We start from the raw sequence: 21,191 nt of genomic DNA on the forward strand, positions 1-21,191 counted from the left end.
TGAGCGTGGTGCATTGATCACTAATTTAGCAGAGGAAAACTATATCTCCTGTCCATAGCTTACCCTGAAAAAAACACTCCCTGATAAAAGAATAACAGTGAAAAAAAACATTAAAGAGAAAAAAAGGAGTATAGAAAGGAAAAGTGTTTTATACCGGGTAAGAAGAGAGCCGGATGGAGTTAGCTTGCTAACTGAAAGATGAAAAACTGTGAAAGGGAAATAGTTGGGTAGGGTATAGAGCAGGAAAACTAAAAATAAATTCAACCAGTAACTTAACCACAGATGTGTAAGTCTCAGTGTAAAATCACAAGTAATGTGGAAAACCATGGCAACCTAACTCCTCCAGAAATCACTAATCCAGGCAGGGCATGGTGGAGAATACTTTTAATCTCAGCACTGGCAGCAGATCTCTATCAGTTCCAGGCCAGCCAAGGTGCAGTGAGACTTTGTAATAAAAAAGAAGAAAGTCACTAATCTCTTAGTAATGGCCTACTGTAAGAGAATCACAAGAAATCCTAAAGAACTCAAAGAATAAGTACTTTAATACTATATGCATGATCAAAGATGGGCTAGGTGTGGTGGCGCACACCTTTAATCTTAGCACTTGGGAGGCAGAGGAGGCAGATCTATATGAGTTCATACTCAGCCAGAGCTACATAGTGAGACCCTGTCTTGGAGAGGGGAAGAAAAAATTAAATAAATAAATAAGAAAGGAATAGAGAAACACACACATTCCTGAATGGATTCTAAGAAAAGAGAAAAGAGCTGGCTGAAAGGAGAATGCTGACATAGGAGCCAGTGACCTGCATAGGAGAGGAATAGTTGTCAATTTCCACAAGTTATCCTCTGACCTCAACATGTATGTAGCATGTACATAAAAAGTAAACGTAAAAACGTTTTTAATTAAGACAGCCAATACAGGCTATGAAAGAGCCAATTCAATAATGAGAAATACTGAAGAACAAATAAATTGAAATTCTGGAATTGAAAAACACAATAAGATGAATAGAATAGAATATTCTATTATATTCTATAATAGAAGTGAGTAATCAAGGAGAGGAGAGCATATCAGAATTTAAAAACAAGGTAGAGAAGTTGGGACAATTGAACATGGGCAAAGATTACATTAATAAGAAAATAAGAGCAGTGTTTTCAAGATGTATGTGGTACTGTGAAGACCAGACCTGAGAATTACAGGCATAGGGAAAGGAAAATTTCATTCTAAAGATATAACGATTTTGTAAATTCATTCTAAAGAATGGCTTTACCATTTCAGTAAATTCAGAACATTTCCCAAAATTAGGGGAAAAGATGCCAATCCAAATACAGGAAGCATTTAGAATGTGAGAGTAAAAAAGACCCTCCCACATCCCAGCATGATTGAATCACTGAGTACACCTAACAAAGAAACTGTGCTGGGCTAAGGAGGTGGCTCAGTGGTCAGGGTGGTGGCTAGAGCACTGAGTTCAATTAACCACCCATGTTACAAACTAGGAATACATGTGCTTAGGATTCCAGCACTGGAGAGACAGGCAGTTCTCAGGCACACTGGTGTGCTCACCTAGCCTACTTCGTGAGCTTCAGGTCAGTGGAAGACCCTGTCTTGGCTGGTTGAAGGTCATGTGTCATCCCAGTTGCTGGTTCACAGTCAGTTACACATTGTCCCCTTCTCACTGCTGCACCTGACTAGTCTAAAAAACTGTCTTTATCATAGAGAGTGGATAGCACCAGAGGAACAACACCCACCCACTGTTGTTACTCTGATCTTCACACAAATGAAATGTGTATGTGTACACACACAAAGAAAAAATTTGAAAGCATCAAGAAAGAAACACCAAATCATGTGTAAAGGCAGATATATCAGAGTAAATGTAGATTTCTTCAACAGAATCTTCTTTACAGGTTTTGCTTTTTATTTTTGAGATATTATAGTTATAGCATTCCTCCCTTTTCTTTCCTCTCTCCAAACCTTCCCACATACCCCTTCTTGCTCTCTTTCAAAATCATGGCCTCTTTTTTTTTTTTTTTTTTTGGTTTCTTGAGACAGGGTTTCTCTGTGTAGCCCTGGCTATCCTGGAACTCACTCTGTAGACCAGGCTGGCCTCCAACTCAGAAATCCGCCTGCCTCTGCCTCTCAAGTGCTGGGATTAAAGGTGTGCGCCACCACTGCCTGGCCAGAAAACCTTTTTAAAATCATGGGAAATAGCATATTTTGTAAGGCAGTTGTCAACCCAGACTACTATCCTCAGCAAGTTGATCATAATTGAAAAAGAAGCATTCTGTGATGTGGCTAAAAGAACTCATGATAGCTGAGCTAGCTCCATAGAGATAACAAAGGGAATCCTTGGAGTAAATAGGAATCTAAATACATCTGTGAAGGTATAGAAGCAAGCAACCCCTTTTAGTTAAGCAAGGAGAATGGGAAAACACCATTTTAAGACCAACAAAATGACAGGAGTTAATATAGTCCTGTTAACACTTTTCAATAGTAATGGTCTCATTTCCCCAATCAGAACACACAGACTGACATGATTGAATTTTAAAAAGGGATTTATTGCCACCGAGAAACACACCTTGAGTCTGAAGAGGTGGCTCAGTGGTTAAGAACACTGGCTATTCTTCTAGAAGACCCAGGTTCTTCCAAAAGACCTGGGGTTCAATTCCCAGTTTCAACATGGCAGCTCACAATTGTCCGTAATTCCAGTTCCAGGGGATTTAACACCCTCACACAGATATAAATGCAAGCAAAACACCCGTGCACATGGGGAAAGAAAAAGAAACACACCTCACCACAAAAGACAGATAAAACTATCTACTATAGGCTTAAAGGATGGGGTAAGGTAATTTAGTCAAATGGAACTGGGAAACAAGCCTATGTTGTTATTCTAAATCTGATAAAAATAGACTTCAAGTCAGATCTACTTTGAAGACTCATTCCATCAAGGGAATAGCCCATTAAGAGGACATTGTAATTCTAAAATCTATATTGAAAATGGGTACACATTGTTTCATAAAGCAAAAATTACTAAATGTGAACTCACACCTGGCATAGGAAAAGTGTCTGATATTCACCAACTGACAGGCCATCTCAACAAAAATAAATTAAGAAACAGATTGTCCAGTAGGACACGAAGGAAGTTATAACAAGTGTAAACATTAATGGCAATTAAGCAAAACACTCCATTAATGAATAAGTTATTGAAAAAATAAGGAAATTAAAAAATATCCTTATACTCAAATGAAAATACCAAAATGTGGGATACAGTGAAAGCAGGCCTAAGAGGAGGATTATAGCTGTAAGTGTTCACATTTAAGAAATCAGATAGATTTCAGTTTAACAGTTCACCTTAAGATCTTGGAAAAATAAGAAAACAATGAAATTCAGAAAATCATCAGGACATGCCTTAAAACATATTACACAGAAAATCCAGAAACATGGGCAATTTTCTGGATATATAGGTATATCAAAATTAAATCAAAGTTGATATCTTTTTAACATATAACAAGTAACACTGTTGAAGTACTTATTTAAGAAAAAGGAAGGAAGGAAGGAAGGGTTTCCTGAAAGAGAGCCAGACTTGGATAAGCATGACTGCGGAGTCCCGCTGACTTCTAAAGGCTAATGCAGGAAATGATGAGGTAGTTTCAGGGGTTTTTCTGAAGAAGATTATAGACCAAGCTACATGTCTGTAAAAATTCCCAACCAAATATTTACATGTTTAAATCAAGAGTGTATCAAAAGATCATGATCAAGTTGTCTTTATTCTAGAGATTTAGCTATGGTTCAACATTCAAAAATCATCAATAGGAGGCCAGAGAGATGGCTCAGCAGTTAAGAGCACTGACTGCTCTTCCAGAGGTCCTGAGTTCAATTCCCAGCAACCACATGGTGGCTCATAACCATCTATAATGGGATCTAGTGCTCTCTTCTGGGATGTCTGAAGACGGCTACAGTGTACTTATATAAATAAAATGAATAAATCTTTAAAAAAAAAAAGAAAAACTGAAAAAAATCAGTAAATGTAGTAATACACCACATAAATGTTTACTCAGGGATAGATATTAGATGGTCATCTCAATAGATGAAAAAATTTTATGACAAGCTCTGAATTCCTTCCTGATAAAAGCCCTGAAGCAGGGCTAGAGAGACGGCTTAATGGTTAAATAAAGCAATTACTGTTTGCTTCCCAGCATCTCTGTTGGGTGCCTCACAACCACCTATCACCCCAGCTCCAGAGGATCCTGTGCCCTCTCTGGCCCTCCTTGGGTACCTACATACACATGCGCATATACAGACACATAGGCACATACAGATATGTAGACAGATAATAAGTCTTTTTCAAAAAAAAAAAAAAACACAAAACAAAACAAAACAGATGCAACTAAAAAAGGCCAGTTCAGAAAAACAGATTGTCTTTTTTGTGGGTTCTAGAATTTGAATAGTCATAGCATTATGTATGCATATATAAAAATGTAGAAGTGAAATTATGTAGAGCAACAAAGGGGCAAACAGAAGTGGAGAGAATATGGAAGATGAGAGGAAGGAGGGGATGATCTGGTGTGTGGTCAACATCAAAGATATATGTCTTCAATTTTTTAAATAAATAGGAACAAAGATGTTTATTGCAGCACTGTTTGAGCATATATTTAAAAAGTAAAAGATCCCAATGGCCATTAACTGAAGAATGATTAAATAGTGAAATTTATGTACTATAAGTTGTTAAGCATAATAATAAACACACCCTTATATAATGATTTAAAGACACATACCAAAAATAGTTCATTAAAAATAAGCCAGTTAGAGCCAGGCAGCAGTGGCGTACACCTGTAATCCCAGCACTCTGGGAGGCAGAGGCAGGCGGATTTCTGAGTTCGAGGCCAACCTGGTCTACAGAGTGAGTTCCAGGACAGCCAGGGCTGTACAGAGAAACCCTGTCTCGAAAAAAACCAAATCCAAAAAAATAAAAAAATAAAAATAAGCCAGTTGAATGGCTGAAAAGACAAAAGTGTGTATGAGCTTTCTCTAAAGACCAGTGAACTCTTGTCTTTTTGCAGACAACATGAGGACAATTAGGTATAGATTACTACAGGAACACCTCATCTAGAAGCTGGGAATAACTTGTCAGGGTTGCATTTTAGAGGCTAAGATCCCCAAAGTGGTGGTATTTCAAGCTTCTGAGCAAAGATACTGAAGAAGAGCTGTTTTGGCAAATTTATTTCACACTTTCTTCCCAAAGTGACTTTGGTGACATAAAACACATCACTAATCATCTTGATAAATGTCCGATCAGGTAGCTTTTAAAAACAAAACCAACCAACCAACAACCAACCCCGCCCCCTTTTTTTGCTCTTCTCTTCATGTAGCTCAGCCCCAGTTCCAGGATGAAGAAGCTGCCGCAGGGTCGGCCTGTGCCCCCGCTCGGACCTGAGACAAGAGTAGCTGTAGTCTGGGTGGAACGCTACGATGATATAGGTACTCTCTGGGGAAAGGGTTTTTCTGAGCAAGATGATAAGGTGACAGTGACTTCTCAGTGTCTGAGAAGGGTAGGTGCAGAGGCTTGACGTCATAGCCAGGGCCCATACCCCAGCTTCCATTCAGTCTTATGTAGCATGTTGTAAGTTCTGCCGTGGACCAGTTTCTTAGGGTTTTTGTGTGAACAATGTTAGAACCTCAGCCTAGAACCCGGTCCATCTCAGAGTTCATGAAAAAGTGTCATGGCCACTTGTGACCAAGCCCTCACAGTCACAGATCAAATTCTCCAAAAGCCTTCTGCTATAGGTGAGCTTGTCCAAAGCATGTTGTAAAAGAAGATTGTCTTCTATGTAGGGAGCCATAGGATTCTGCATTGTGGTACAGCACAGACTGTGGACTTGTGTGAATGTGGGAACCTGAGTGGTAGTAACTGAACTGTTTTCTTCCAGAAAACTTTCCGCTCTCAGATCTGATGACAGAGATCAGCACTGGTGTGGAGACTACTGCAAATAGTAGCACTTCTCTGAGGTATATTCTCTTACTTGCCTGGGGTTATCAGCATGGTTACAGCTTAATAAAAGATTTAGAATGAACAGTACTTAAAGACAAAAAGTAACGAACCTGGAGCTGGAGAGATGGCTCAGTGGTTAAGAACACTTACTCTTGCAGACGATCCAGGCTGTGTTCCCAGACCCCCACATGGTGGCTCACAGCTACCTGTACATTCAGTTCCAGGGGATCCAACTCCTTCCTCTGACCTCTGAAAACACCAGTCATACATTTGCTCATGTGTACACGGATATGAATAAAAATAAGCTAAATACAATTTTTAAATAAAGAGTCAAAGGGCTAGCAAGATGGCATGCTTATTGTGGCCCTTATTTCCATGTTGAGTGTTTGATAGAGTAGTAGGTAGAGCTGATAGATGTTGCACTGGTCTCCCAATCTGTCTCAGTCTTCTCAGGATCATGGAGAGAGGAAAAAAAAACCACCATAGTGAGACTCTCAGATGCCTGCCACCCATGTAGCTATCATTTTACTATTATTATTTTTATTTTAAGTTTTATTATTTATTTTATGTATATACACACTATAGCTGTTCAGACACACCAGAAGAGGGCAAGAGGGCATTGGATCCTATTACGATGGTTGTGAGCCATTTGGTTGCTGGGAATTGAATTCAGGACCTCTGGAGGAGCAGTTAGTGCTCTTAACCACTGAGCCATCTCTTCACCCTACTACTACTACCACTACTACTACTACCACTACTACTACTACTACTTCTACTACTACTACTTGCTCTGCCCTCAGGCTTTTAATTATATAGTACAGTATAGCTTTACTCAGTACAGTGGACAGTTGACATCTAGGACTTACTCTGTACAACTGAAATCTTTTATTCTAATAAAAACCTCTCTATTTTGTCTTTAAGCACTGTGTACTCTGACTTTATTTTCTACTCTTTAGATAAATGCTACTTTGTAGAATTTGTCTCCTTGTGCATGATGACTTTATTCTCTTAGCATGCTATTTCTAAGGTTTATCCCAACCCCTGTCTTGAGAAAAAAATCCTATATAGAATTCCCACCTTGGGCTTTCACATTCCTGCTTGGACTCTGCTCCACACTTCTGCTCCTGAAGCACGGGACTGAACAAAAATCCCGTAGTTGGCCGCCAGATGTTAGTCCTCTGTAATATAAAATTGCCTGGCCATTCTACCCCACATCTTAGAAGTGGTTGCCTAAGAATAATTTTTCAGACTCTCTTGGTTATCTAAAAAGCTTAACTCCAGGAATAAGTACTAATGACTAGTGGTTCCAGCTGCAGCAGTGTGGGTTCCCAGGAAGAATATTCTGAGCACACTGTTCAAACTTTGCTGACAACAGGTCCCCAGACCCTGGTATTTGCTCTTGTACTGCATAGGAAAGATTTTTGTGTGTCTGGACTAAAAAACCTTATCTTTTCTAAGATCTACAACTCTTGAAAAAGAAGTCCCAGTAATCTTCATTCACCCTTTAAACACTGGATTGTTCCGGATAAAAATCCAAGGAGCCACTGGAAAATTTAACATGGTCATACCTCTGGTTGATGGGATGATAGTCAGCCGGCGAGCACTTGGTAAGGGCTTTGTGGGTGCTGAAGGGCTAGGTCCCTTGTGGGTGCTGAAGGGCTAGGTCCCTTGCTTTCTTCTTTTTCCCCCTCACTTTTAATTTTTATTCTTTGACAGTCTCATACATGTATTTAAGGAATTTCAATCCTTTTCACCTCATAGTACCTTTCCTCATTCTCTCCATACTACTGAAGCCCTGACAACCTTCTTTCATGGTGTGTGTGTGTCCCACCTGATTTAAATGGGGCTCCCTGTATGGGTGTGGGTAGCCATCCACTGAAGCATAGGATGTCGGTGAGTACACTACTGCTTGCCTTCTTTGTTTAAGACTTTGTTAAAGCTCAAGTAAGTAAAAGTAAGGAAATGGTCTTATTGCATCCTAGTGCCTGCACATGCTTACTGCCTTTAAGAAGGGGTGGGTGTTGTATTGCCTGCCATCCGTTTAAGCTTTAATCTAGTGATAGAAATGGGCCTTCACTACCTGCCAGGATTAGAAGAGGTAACAGTTGTTGTGGAGCAGAGGACAGGGCTCTTTGAGAGCAGGCTTGACTCTGGTCTCACGCTAATGTCTCTGTAATTTTATCTTGGTGTCTTGTTTGTTTCTGAGGTGGGAAATTAGAGGATTGCAGTGGAAGAATTAGAGTCCTCGGGAAATGGGTCTTGTGAACACAGTTCATCTGGCAGCTTATTAACAGTTATTCTGACCTCTGTTTTTAAGGCTTTCTGGTGAGACAGACAGTAATAAACATTTGTAGAAGAAAGAGACTGGAGAGCGATTCCTACAGCCCACCACATGTCCGTCGGAAACAGAAAATCACTGACATTGTCAACAAGTATCGGAACAAGCAGTTGGAGCCAGAGTTCTATACTGCCCTTTTCCAGGAGGTTGGACTCAAGAACTGCAGTTCTTAGAAGGTAGTTCGTCTAGGTCAGTGAACTCCAGAGTGGGCTCTAACATCAAAGCAAGACAGTTCTGTAAAAATCAAAGCTAATCACTCCCAAGAGCTCTCTGTTGGCTCACCAGAAGAACGATGTGAAGCCACTGGCTTGAAGCCCAGCTCTCCAGTGAAGGGACCCTGCACCGTCACACTCCTGCTGAAAATAACAACAAGCATTTTAGCCATAAACTTTCTTTTAAAAGTGACAATTTTAGTAAAATACTAGCCTTTTGAAGAAAAAGGCTTTTATGCATCAGTTAAATACATGCATTGATAGTGTCAACAAGTTTGCAAGTTAGAAACTGAAGATAGTTTTATACCTCGCTTTTTAGGAGGGTGTATTCAAAATTAAAATCTGTCTCAGAATCTTCCAGAACTTTTTAGGCTCAAGTTGACACTGTGGAGAAGGAAAGGCTGCAGTGTTGTCTCGTGTGAATCCATTTGTCACCCCTGTCACACTGACAGGGTGAAACATAAATGAGTTTTGTTCAGATAAGAAGTCTGACATTAAAATATTTCCTATTTTCTCTCCATATTTAACAAGGTGTCCCTCTCATCGCTGTGGAGCCCTGTCCCATGGCTAAGCAGGCATGGAGGCCCCGCTGTGTTCTCTGAAGGGTATGCTAGTCATGTTTGTGGGTAAAAGCTGTGAGAGAGAGCAGCGCCTCCCCTCTCCATTGCTGTTCAGTTTACTGGACAGGCGATAGATAGGTCAGGCATGGCTCCTTCATTAAATACCAAGAAATGTGAGTTCATAGCAGTGGCTCAGAAGTATTTGGCTTCATCCATCATTGATTTCAGGACCAAACTGCAAGCCGCAGTAGTTGCTGAAGGGTTCTAATTTGTGGCTCAGGAAGTAGCGTCGTCGCACTCAGCTCCTTAGAGAGCACCTAGCCCACAGTCCACAGAACTCAGTGCCACCGCCTTAGGTGGTGGTGCTGTGTGCTTTCTGGCCTTAGCCAGATGAAGGCACAGGCCACCACCAGGGCTCTGGAATATTTCTGTCACCTCACTGCTGCTTTTCTGCCAGGGACAAAGCTTAGGAGGTGGCCAAAACCAAACTGTTTTAGAAGGACTCCTGTTACAGTGCTCAGTATGTACCTGTTTTTATGTTCTCCTTCAGTAAGATTGTTTTGTCTTACAAGTGACATACATAGTCCAAAGAGAAATAATCACACTTGAATGGGGGTGTTCTCACTGGCCCTCTGTTGTCGTTAAAGCGTAAATCAGGATTCCACTGTTGGGTTTGAGGGTTATTTCTTTTCTAGGATATCAGGGGCAGTGTTGGGCCGGCTCTCCTGTGCAGGTGCCTCCATTCTGGGCATGTGTGCTCTGCCGTCTGGGAGTAAGAACCGTGGCTGTAGCAGTCCTTGGCCTGAAGTTTGCCACCACCCTTTTTTTCCCCTCAGCTCAGGTACAGACATCCCCCCCCCCCAGCTCACCCCCATCTTGCTTGTCTTTTTCTCCCCTGTGAGTCCAGTTTCCGTTTGAGCCGTTTGTCTTTGATTCCCTTTGAGTCAGGCAATAATCTAATGTTTCCAGGTAATACGCTGAGGTGGGGAATGGTAAAAATTAGTGAGTTTTACCCTAAAAATATTCTAGTAACTCAGCAAGACTAGGTGAAATTGAATATCTAAGATGCTTCCAGATTTGACCCTTCATGGGCAGAGTGGGTTCTTGTTCTATCAAAGGTGAGCAAAGAATTTATACGTACACTTGCAACTTCTGACATTCCAGAGGGTACAAATAACTGATAAGGATGCACTTCCTTAGTGTGATTCTTCTGAAAACCTTGTTTGGATGTTTTTAAAAATTATATCAGAAAAATAACATATGGGTTATGTATGTTGTGGTGGGCTTACTGGCCTTTCCCCTTCAGTTGACTCTGATTTTTGATAACTCTGTAATTCTGATTATTTTGGTAAGAGAACAGCCATGGCAGATGCAGTTGTATTTTGGGGCATGCAGTGTTTCCCCAAGGAAAAAGCCCCCCCCTCCCCCGCAAAGACAGAAGTCCTGGTGTGCATAGCCAGCAGAACTTGGAATACACCCCTTCCCTGGTTACTCCTGCTCCACACACCATCTACTCAACAAAAGACTGGGAAGCAGAGCCTGGGGCCTCTGCCGAGGGGTTTGGAATCCTGCTCCCTGAGTGCCTCCTGCCTGCACTCAGATCACTTGGAACAGAATTGTGTCAGAGGAGTATACTTAGGACCTAACAATCATCTCAGTAGTTCACTTGATAAATTTGCAACCACAGGTTCAGACACTTTGGGGGGAACTGGGACCAGTCTGGACTATGGCTTAAATTATTCAGTTGCTGTACTTGGATACCCAGGCACCTTCAAGCAGGAAACCATTTCCCAAGCGTATTTAGGCAGGTGGCCCACTCTGTTCATTTTTGAGGGTGGGGGTGGGGTTTCTGCTTTGGCCGGGGAACACCAGAAACAGGGCTCTTGACATCTTCAGTCCTCACAGCCACCTTTCCCTCTTGTCTAGGATTTCTTCCTTAGTCCTTCCTGGCCTTTGGCCCCTTGAAAAGAATAGTTAAATGGTAGGGCAGTCCTCCCCAGCCATACTGATGTGTACATACATGTGCACACAAGCATCTCCCCTTCCAGCACCTTGATCTTAGGTTAGCGCCATCTCTGGACTCACTTAAAATAGACCTGCAGTTTGGCCGGCCCTCTCGGTATCTGACCCACAGGTAGTAGGACAGTCTAGAAGACTGGCTCCCCTATTTATGAGCTAGGAAAGAACCAGGTTCTGTAGGCTGACCGTTACAGTGATGAGGTTTCCGAATGTTTATTCCTGTTTAAAAAGTGCAACTTCCCACACATAGTCAGCCTTGGGTACAACTGGGTAGCTGGTAGCAACTGCCTTGGAGGCTCTGTGGCACTCTCTTGGAAGTAGCTGTCCTTGAACATTTAAAGCCTGTTCAGGCCAGATCTTCTGTGCCGACCATTAGCATCCGCCCATCTGTTCTAGCACTTCCTGGCAGCCCCTCTTCTTGAGGGGTCCACCTGGACAGGGAACTGCTGATCCGACTGCTGGCCGAGCCATGCACCACTGCACAGGGTTTGCTCCCAGTAGCCACCCTCGTTCTTCACACAGGCTTTTTTAATGGTGAGGGAGAAGGTATAATTTGGGATTCCACAGTGCCTTGCATACAGTAGGCGCCCAATACCTATTTGTTGAAGCAAATCAAGTTCCTTGTTCCCACAGTGACCAAGGCATCTTCCTCCTCTGAAGGGCTTGGCGGTTGTGGCTAAAAACTAAGCATCATTATTTGCTCGAAACCATATTTACAATTTGTATGAATTTCGGTATATTGCCAAGATGGGATCTTTTTCCTATTGTATTTTCTGTAAATATTTCTGCCACTGACTTGTAAAGTAAAGGAGATGTAAATATGAAGGTGTGCCTGTGTCCCTTGCTGCCTCTGTTGGATCTGTGTCAGCCTGGGAAGAAGGTGCAGAGCTGTTCGTATTTATGCCTGTCCTTTGTCCACAAGAAACCCACGGGATATTGAATGTACTACACGCAGTCAATTAAATTTTAAGGAGCTTCTTATCTAATAACTTGGTGTGTGCTTTTGGTTAGAGGCTGTGGGGCTGGCTCCTGGTTGGTTAACAGGCCTGGCTCCTGCAGGGGTCTCAAGTCATACTCTCCAGGAGAGTCTGCTCAATTTGAACTGATCTAGGTTTTCATTCTGGCTTTTTAGTTTTACTGAAATATTCAAAAGTGAGCTAACTTATTTAAGAGAAAAATACATGATCTTGTAATCCTTACAGGAGCATGGAGCATTAATACACAAGGGCCACACTTGGGGTGTGAGCAAGTCCTGGGGTAGACATTTCCAGGAAGGGAAGGCACGGATGTCATCCCATGCCCTCGCTGTCCCTTTTCATAGGTTGGCTGCAGAAGATTCTACAGGGAACATGTTGGGGCCACAAGCCTGGGGCATAGGTGGTGGGCTGGTGAACCTTGGAAACGGGAAAGCATGAGCCAGCCCTCCAGTGTGGCACCCAACCCACGAGCTGCTCTCCTGCCGTGTCTGAACTGCCTGGCACACAGAACCGCTTTCTGCATTTTTCTTACACTAGCTCTGCTTGCCAACCACAGGACCTCCAGACAGGCCCGTTGGCCAAAGAAGTTACTTTGATGATCTCATTTTGGAGTTTGGGAAGGATTCATAGCCAAAAATATATTCAAATTTTTCCATTTCTGACCCAGCACCTAGAAATCCCAGCCTGTATTGACCACACCCTGCCTGTGTACTGCTCTTTGATACATGTTTGAATACTGTGTACCCAGACCCCTCCTGTGGATCCATCTAGTGAGGCTGAAATTCCCCATAAACCACCAAGTCAAGTTTCAGCTCTTCTCCCCTTACTTGGCCTGGTTGCCTTTCCCCCATGACTCCGTCCCTAATGCCCAACTTCATACATGAGCTTTCCTCACTAGAGCTTTACCCTGTGCTTTTCAGCTGTGAGTTGCTGTGTTCTCCCAAGTCCGGCCTGCCTCCCCTCAGTCCTGATGCACTCGGGGGTGTAGCCTCTGTAGATGAGGATGAGCCTTGGAACTGGCATGTAGGTACCCGAGTTCATTGAGGGTCCCAGGTTCTGCCTCTGTTCACCAATTCACAGGCAGGGCAAAGTTGGGGGTGGGGGCAATTGCATTTCTCTTGGGGCATCGGCTCACAGCTGGAAGGAGAAGGGGGTCTGAAATGAATGCTGTGGTCCCAATTTCCTCTTTCTGGGTACCTGGGTGCTGCTAGGAGAGGAAGTCAGGAACAGGGTGGGGTGAGGTAGAGGGCATCTCCCTTTCGGAGTGATCACCACTGCACAGCCAGACCTGAAGGGGAGAGCTGCCCTATCTGAACAGGATCTGATCCAGTTGGGAGCGAGTGTGTCATGGCTCTTAGGTGAAGGCCTTTCCGGTGGAGATGTCTAATGAAGCAGCTCTCTGAGATGATCTTAGCTTGTTCATGTTTCTTTATGTGAACAAATATGTTTTATTCAGGGTGAATGAGGGATTCTATAATTTTGGGGAAGGGCATGAGAATGTCCAGGAAGGGGGAAGGTCATTGGCTGAAGGCCAAGGCTATTGAGATACCTCCTTAGCATGGAGAGGTATTCTAGATGCTGCTGTATGACTGGCCGCCTGTGGTCCTCTCAGTTGAGGATTGTGGTTACGCGTCCAGAGCAAGCACTAGAGGCAGGGAGCGGGCAGCTCACACCTCTGAGATTCCCGGTGTTTGAGCATGCCCCATCTCACTTGTTCTGCTTGTCTTGTAGCTCAGTCCACATGCCCTACAGGCGTGTTTATTGTACCTCCCTGCCCCGTCCATCCTTTGAAGCTTGTGTACCAGCCCATCTACGTTACAGACTTAAACTGATCCCCAGTGCTGACTTCCTGCCACACGTTTTAGTAAATACTTGGGTGGATGACTAACAGGCAAGGTGAGTGGGGTTGGCATTTGTCTTGCCCTGCCCGCTGAGATAAGAGGGCAAGCTTTAGAAGTCCCTCACTAAGACTTCCTAATAAGGACAAGTGGGGAAACTTCAAAGTAAATCAGTGTGCTAAAGTTTTAAATGGATGCACAGTGAATGACCTGACAGACAGCCTGCCCGCCTGTTGGAGTCTATGGAGGGGGTGTTGTCCAAGATGTTTCTCTTATCTATCTCTACATTATATATTGACACAGGTTCCTGCTGAATTTAGCTAGTTCAGCTATTCTGGCTAACTGGCTTAGCTCCAGGGCCCCCTGCATAGGCAGACCAACAAGGACACCAGACTTTATGTGGACTCTGGAGACCCCAGCTCTGGGCCTCATATTTTGGACCGAGTGTTTTATACCTCACTACCCCCCCCCCACAATCTCCTGTTTTGAACTTGGGAGAGTCCACACTGCCCACTTGCAAAACAGCCAGACTCGCACTGTTGTGAGAGCCTGCAGTGTAGCAACGCTGAACCTGTTTTTCCTGCAATACAACTATTGCAGCCTCCAGCCTCTTACCTTCCAGCGCTGAGCTCCCCCCATTCCCTAGAGTCCTCTGTCCACGACCTTGGCAACATATATACGTATGTGCTACTGGGAGGGAAGACCCAAGGACTTGGCTGGTTCCTGGACACACTGTAACCAGTATGCCTTACATGGGCTGATGTTTGTCCTGTCCTGTCTGTTTTTATGATTTTAGAATTACTCAGTTTTCTTTCATAAGCAGGTCAAAGGCTCACATGAACCCAGTGACTGCTGGGTCCGGCCAGCCCTGGCCATCCTTGTTAGAAACTTGGGCCTCTCCAGCCAGAGGTCCAGCCGGCCCCTCTCAGCTTCCTCCCCTGTAGGCTCTCTCTGCCCGAGGACACTGTGACTTCCTTGTTACATCACACTCCGGGTAAGTCACAATTGGGCTGAAAGCAGAGCTTGGCCAAGCTGACAGGTCCTCAGGGGCAGCCCTCCCACTGAATCCAGGTGGCCCTGCCGGGCCACAGGTCCACAATGAAGTACCCTCTGGTGCCGCTGGTGAATGACCTCACTCTCTCTTTCCTGGTTTTCTGGCTGTGCCTGCCTGTGGCTTTGCTGCTGTTCTTGATGATCGTCTGGTTACACTTCTTACTTAGTCAAGGTGAGCTCTGGTTCAGGCTGCACTCTTTCATTTTGGAGCTGGGCAGGGGCCTAATCAGAATAAAGTTCTCTGAAACAATTACAGAGGGGAGAATGCGCAGCATTTTAAATGCTGTCCAACTGTAAGAAAAAGGTTCTTTTATTCCTTCTTCCTCTTTTTTTTTTAATTTTTCCATTTTTGTTTGCTTTTTTTTTTTTTTTTGAGATATCTTACCAGGTATCCCTGGCTGTCCTGGAACTCACTGTAGAGGGTTTTGAACTCAGATTTCCCTGCCTCTGCCTCCGGAGAGCTGGAATTAAAGGTGTGCACCACCATGCTGGCAGATGGGGGGGTTTCTTAATCCTGATAGAGTCCCTTGTTTGAAGCAGCATGTTCGTGTGTGTCCACAGCCCCTCAGGGCCCCTGCTAGTGCATAGGAGAGGTTGCTGAATTAGGAAAAGGTGCCTCTTTCTGCGCAAAAGGCAGAGCAGAGCCTGGGCTGGCTCTCAGCGTCCCTCACACCCTTCCCTGCATGCTTTTGTTAACAACTTGCCCCGCAGAGCACAGCAGCCTCTGCTGTTTTGGGAGGTGCTCACATACTATCCCGGTTTTTGACCAGATCAAACGTAGAGACGAGCTGGCCTCCTCTGCAACAGGAGATGATGGAAGCTTGGTGACTATGAGCCTGGCCTCAGCAAATTGGCAAGATTAGCTGAAGCAGTGATTCTCAACCTGTGGCTCGAGACCCCTTTCACAGGGGTCATTATCAGATATTTATATCCCAGCTCATAACAGTAGTAAAATTAACAGTTGCAGCATTAGGGAAGTTGGGAGCCACTGAGCTGAAGGCCCTGACAAACTGGCCCTGGAAGAGGCTGGGGGCAGGTGGGGTGGGATAGGTAAGGGGCATTCAGTCTCCATAAATACCCCGCTTAGCCCCAAGGCTTCTCTCTTTCTCTCTCTCTCTCTCTCTCTCTCTCTCTCTCTCTCTCTCTCTCTCTCTGCTTCTTGGCTCTGTGACCTTAGGCCGACTGGGCAGCAATGTACCCAGCATGCTGCCAGATCTGGTCACAAGTTACTGAAGCAACATGAACAGCACCCTGCAATGGCCAACCTCACAATCCGCCTTGCATGGGCTGCTAATGGTCTCCTTACTATTTCCTGGCAAGAGCCTCAATGGGCCTTAGGTTTCTGAAAAAACACGTTTTGAAGCTTATTCGAGTCACTTTCAGGGTGAGTTAGAACCCTCCCTTGGGGCCCAGCCCAGGCATTAGGCCTGACAGTGAGGGGGCTCAAATGCTTGTGTGCTGGCTGTGGAAGCTGCCTCTGGCTCAGCATGAGGGAGGGATGCCATGGGTTTGAGCTTCAGCACTGCATAAACCAGGCATGGTAACACACGTGTGACATCCCAGCACTCGGGAGGTAAAGATGAGGGGATCAGATCACTCTTAGCTATGTAGCAAATCTGAGGTGTGGGATACATGAGACTCTCAGAGCAAAGCCCTGTGTCCCCCAGCCTCCTCCCTCCTCCACGCTTAGAGCAAAGTTAACCTCTTCTGAACACAGAGAAGCTATACTGAATGTGGGTCGGGTTCCCTCTCCCTCCAATCCTGGATAACCCTATGAAGCAATCCTAACCACCCAGGTGGGGGAAACTGAGGCTTGCAAAGGAGAAGCAACCTGCTCCAGGCATAGCCTATGAAGAGTTAGTGCAAACTTCAAATCCTTGTGTTCCATCCATTGGCCATGTGGCTTTAGGGTGGGGCTGCCTGAGACTCAGTTTCCTCACCACAAGAGAGTGTAATCTTAACCCCCAATACACACACACACACATACACACACACATACACACACATAGACACACACACACACATACACACACATAGACACACACATACACACAGACACACATACACACACATATACACACACACTCATACACATACACATTACACAGACACATATACAGACACACATATACACACAGACACACACATATACACACATACAGACACACACACACACACCTTTCAGACTGGAGACAGGTCTAGAGCTCTTGCTGCAGAGACACAATGACCTCAGCTCATGGCACACACTAGATGTTTGTTGGCTCCATCAGTGGTGGCGTTGTCACCATGGGAGCGAGGATAGGAGTGACTTTGGGTGGTCTCTCTGGAGAGGACATCATACCTCCACCTTTGAAATAAACCCTTTGCTCTTTGGGGACCATTCAGAGGTGATGGGCGGCACTCTGGCATCACTGCCTTCTAACAGGCTGCAAGCTGAAAGACAGACAGACGTCAGTCATTCATCGGCTTCAGGTGTGCCCCTGTGTGCTGGAGCGCTGTGAAGTGAAGGGTGGTCAGGTCATTCAGGCCACTCCTGTGTGCTTTCAGGAGTTCCTGCATCTACCTGGAGGAGTTACTACCTCCAGGCAGTAGAAAGCACAGATAGTTGGTGATGAGTAGCCTAGAAGATGGGTGATGGGCAGGTCAGGGACAATGCCCAGTGCAGCAGGTACCTTCATTACCATTCTTGTGACTACGACAAAAAAAACCAGACAAAAGCCAGTTAGGGAAGGAAGGCTCCGGGTTTAAGTGGGGACCATGATGGGGAGGGTGTGGCAGAGCCTGGGTGTCAGCCACATCACGTCTGAGTCGGGACTCAGAGACCGGTAAGAGGAGGAGGCTGCTAAAGCCCCCAGGTGGTCCCCAGCTCTCCGTGCCCTCCAGAGGCTCCACTTGCTGCAGTTTCTACAGACTTCCCCTTGCTGGGGACCAAGGGTTCCCATGATCTCGTTACTATTCCTGGTCGTGAGACCATTCAGCAGTGGGGCATCTGCACCTCCTGGGTCCTTCTGTTTTTAGTAGGTGAATATGGCCACTGTCTCTGAGAGAATCTTATTTCTAGGGCCCTCCTTGTTCTGCATCCAAGACCATGAAGTCTCAGAGCTAGCCCCCACCTCCCAACACCCCCCACAAGCTTCTGGTCTTATAAAGGGCCACATGGGCCCCAGGCCTGGCAGATGTCTCCTTTGGAGCTGGGGAGCACTACAGGCTGTGCCCACCACAGAAGCTTTGTCCCTGGTCTCCACAGAGTCAAAGGAAGATGATTCAGATTTATGTTTCAACTGGGAACCCTGGAGCAAAAGACCATCTGAGTCCGGCTGTGAGGGGACATTTCCTGGCCAGGAGGACAGGCTCCACTGGTGAGCCTGCTCTGCCAGGTAAGGCCTTCGATAGGGATAGGAGGCTGTAAGAAGACTCTGGGCCTGCACAAAGCCTCGCAGCTGACCCTTGGAGCAGGGATGCCTTGCTGTATGGACGCCCTGTGCCTTGGCCTTACTGAAGAACTGACTGTTCTGCCATGATCTCCGTGGCTTCAGGAACTTGATCTAACTGGAGCAACAGGGGCCATGGTGCACAGCTGGATGGGGGGGCAGGGGCCATGGTGCACCGCTGGATGAGGGGTCAGGGGCCATGGTGCACAGCTGGATGGAGGGGTCAGGGGCCATGGTGCACAGCTGGATGGGGGGGTCAGGGGCCATGGTGCACAGCTGGATGGGGGGGGCAGGGGCCATGGTGCACAGCTGGATGAGGGGTCAGGGGCCATGGTGTACAGCTGGATGGGAGGGAGGAGGTGGATTGAGAAGTGGGACCCCTCCCTGAGTCCTCCTAAGCTTCAGAGTCCTTCAAAAGCCACTGTGTTTGATATGGCTCTCTGTTATGACTTACGCATTTATTTGTTTTGGTGTCTTAGCAGTACTAGGGTTTGAACCCAGAGTCTCAAGGGTACTAGGTAAGCTCTGTACCTGAGCCACTTCCGGATCCAAAGGACCCTGCCCATCTAGAAAGCCCTGCCCGAGCCACCATTGCTCCACGTCTCTTAGCCTCCATTCTGGCTTCATCTCTAGCCCAAGCCCCACGTGTTTATGGCTTGTTTGTCTAGGTGCCTTGGGCCTAAGTGGATGGTGGGAGGAGAGCACTGGTGACCGACGACCTTCCCTGGGACCTCCGGGTGTCAGACCTGCCAAGCCTCTTGCCAAACCATCCATTCTCCATCATCACAGCTGACCCGGAACCTGAAGAACAGCTTATGGGGGCAGCTGGCCAGCTCAGCTCACAGGAGGTGCCGGGTACCTATTAAAGAAATGGGGGTGCTCTTGTGCCCTGACGGAGCTCCTGGTGTCCATTCATTCACCATGACTCTCTCTGCGCTGTCCCAGCCCCATGTCTGCTGACAAAGCCCAGCACCCTGAGCTTTCAGCATCACGTCACAAGCTTGATCCTTGATTAGACTAAAGTGTGAATGTCCGCCTGGTGTCTGTCAGGGCCGCCTTACCTCAGGAGCAAAGAGTATCTATGTGAGCCACACTGTCCTAAGTGCTTCATCCAGGACCATTGTTAGTAAGAGTTCTATGAGTTTATCTTGATTAACTTATCCCTGAGTTACAGAGAAGGAAACTGAGGCATAGCACTTAAGAAACTTTGCCAAGTCATGGTGGAGGAGCAGAGAGTCAAACCCAGCCCCAGTGACTCCTGAGCCCAATACTGATGCACAGTGTTCTTCCTCTCCAGGTGGGGAGCTGGAGACAGTAGTGAGAGATTAACACACACACACACACACACACACACACACACACACACATTGAGATAGGTGTCTCTAGCTCTGGCCTAGAACTTGCCACGTAGACCAGATTAGCCTCAAACTCACAGAGCTCTGCCTGCCTCTGCCTCCAGAGTGCTGGAACTCAAGGCATGTGTCACTGTGCCTGGCTACATTTTAAGGTCCTGGGTCTCAGAGAATTACCAAAGTCTCCTGCAGCCCTTCTGGTGACCCCAAGGCAACTGGAAGATGTTCCCTGGGAGATGACAGGCCTCCTGAGTACCATCGGATACCACTTTGTCCCCACCCCCACCCCCAGCATCCTGCTGGACACCACAAAGACTGAAGATCTCCCAGGGAGAAGACAGAGCCTGACTTGCTAGTCTGTGGCCATTAGCTACCGCCCCTTCTGTCCTGTCAGAGTGACTCAGTCACAGCACCCACCAGAACACCCCTTACCCCATCTTCCTAAAAAAATAAAAAATAAAATGAATAAAATAAAATAAAATAAAAGACCTGTGGCTCCCCGTGCTCCCGGCTGGAGTCTCAGTTCTTTGTCCAGTGCAGCGCTGCCCATTGGGATCTGAACTCAGCTGAGGTTGCTGAATGGGGGCTTCTTCTCCCCTCCCAGTGGGCGCAGTGACCTGTCCTTCACCCACAAGCCTGCCCCTGCGTGGAAATGTTGCAGAAGGTTCAGGGTGTGCTGTGTGCTGTGGTGTGTATGATACAACCCCACAGTGCAGCTTGCAGAAGTCCCCAAGTCTTCCTATAGAAGGTGACACCAAAGGAGTGAGAACGCCACACTTCTGTAGCCTCTACACATCCCCCAAACACGCAGACACACACAGGCTCAAACCCCTCCCCACCATGCTCTCACATGCCTACACACTCACATGCTCACACACAAAGCTCTACTCAGGCTTTGTGGTAGGGCTGGGCTTCCTTTGGTAACAATCCTCATTCAGCAAGGCCGGAGCCAGAGCTGCCTCCTGGCTTTGCCTGAAGTCTTCTCCATAAACCCTGGTATAAGCAACCCCAAAGTCCAGCTTCCCTGCAGTCCTGGGTATACTGTCCAGCCCCCAGATCATTGTCCCAGCCTGTTGAGAGGTACGTAGGATGGACCCTGAGGGAAAGCAGGGGCAGCCAGACCCTCTGCACCTCCTTAAACTGAGGGGAGAAAACATGATTGTCTGGACCTCTGATATAACCTATGACCCTGGTCACACCCAGTCAGATGTTGAAGATAGCCACCATGATAACATGGGTGCCTGGGTCCTTCTGACAGTATCTAGGTCTCTCACACTGTCCCATGTGCCTTGTCACACCGACAATCGTGCCCTCTGACTTTCCACTCTGAACTTTGGGTTACAGGCCAGGACCCCCCCCCCCCCCCCCGCTCCTCAGTCCCCTTCCCCCATCTCCTCCTACCATTTCTTTGAGTCTTATGTCTTCAT

The 21,191-nt window shown here is 46.1% G+C and overlaps 2 protein-coding genes across 5 annotated transcripts in view; both read left to right on the forward strand.

Moving 5' to 3' along the window:
- Ralgapb (Ral GTPase activating protein non-catalytic subunit beta) overlaps positions 1 to 11,938 on the forward strand; it is a 90,622-nt gene extending 78,684 nt beyond the window's left edge. For 3 of the 4 annotated variants that reach the window (XM_052184155.1, XM_052184156.1, XM_052184157.1), the window contains 4 exons: positions 5,365 to 5,473; positions 5,923 to 6,001; positions 7,443 to 7,591; positions 8,302 to 11,938. In XM_052184155.1, the coding sequence (XP_052040115.1) occupies positions 5,365 to 5,473; positions 5,923 to 6,001; positions 7,443 to 7,591; positions 8,302 to 8,495 (531 nt within the window). In that variant the 3' untranslated portion in view covers positions 8,496 to 11,938. Of the gene's footprint in view, positions 1 to 5,364; positions 5,474 to 5,922; positions 6,002 to 7,442; positions 7,592 to 8,301 lie in introns of those variants that run through there. The other variant, XM_052184158.1, reaches the window with a different exon arrangement.
- Positions 11,939 to 14,932: 2,994 nt separating this feature from the next.
- Positions 14,933 to 20,218, forward strand: Adig (adipogenin). Its single transcript, XM_052181552.1, has 3 exons — positions 14,933 to 15,153; positions 18,229 to 18,358; positions 19,081 to 20,218. The coding sequence occupies exons 1-2, from the start codon at positions 15,027 to 15,029 to the stop codon at positions 18,342 to 18,344; spliced, it is 243 nt and encodes an 80-aa protein (XP_052037512.1). The 5' UTR covers positions 14,933 to 15,026; the 3' UTR covers positions 18,345 to 18,358; positions 19,081 to 20,218.
- The last annotated feature ends 973 nt before the right edge of the window (positions 20,219 to 21,191 follow it).

The sequence above is a fragment of the Apodemus sylvaticus genome, chromosome 5 (genome assembly GCF_947179515.1).
Source record: "Apodemus sylvaticus chromosome 5, mApoSyl1.1, whole genome shotgun sequence".
NCBI classification, from domain to species: Eukaryota; Metazoa; Chordata; class Mammalia; order Rodentia; family Muridae; genus Apodemus; species Apodemus sylvaticus.

Bases quoted from the DNA above. Each gene is read 5' to 3' on its own strand.
- Adig (XM_052181552.1), top strand. From the start codon at position 15,027: ATGAAGTACCCTCTGGTGCCGCTGGTGAATGACCTCACTCTCTCTTTC. The intron at 15,154-18,228 runs GTGAGCTCTGGT...TGGTCTCCACAG, and splicing joins ACACTTCTTACTTAGTCAAG to AGTCAAAGGAAGATGATTCA.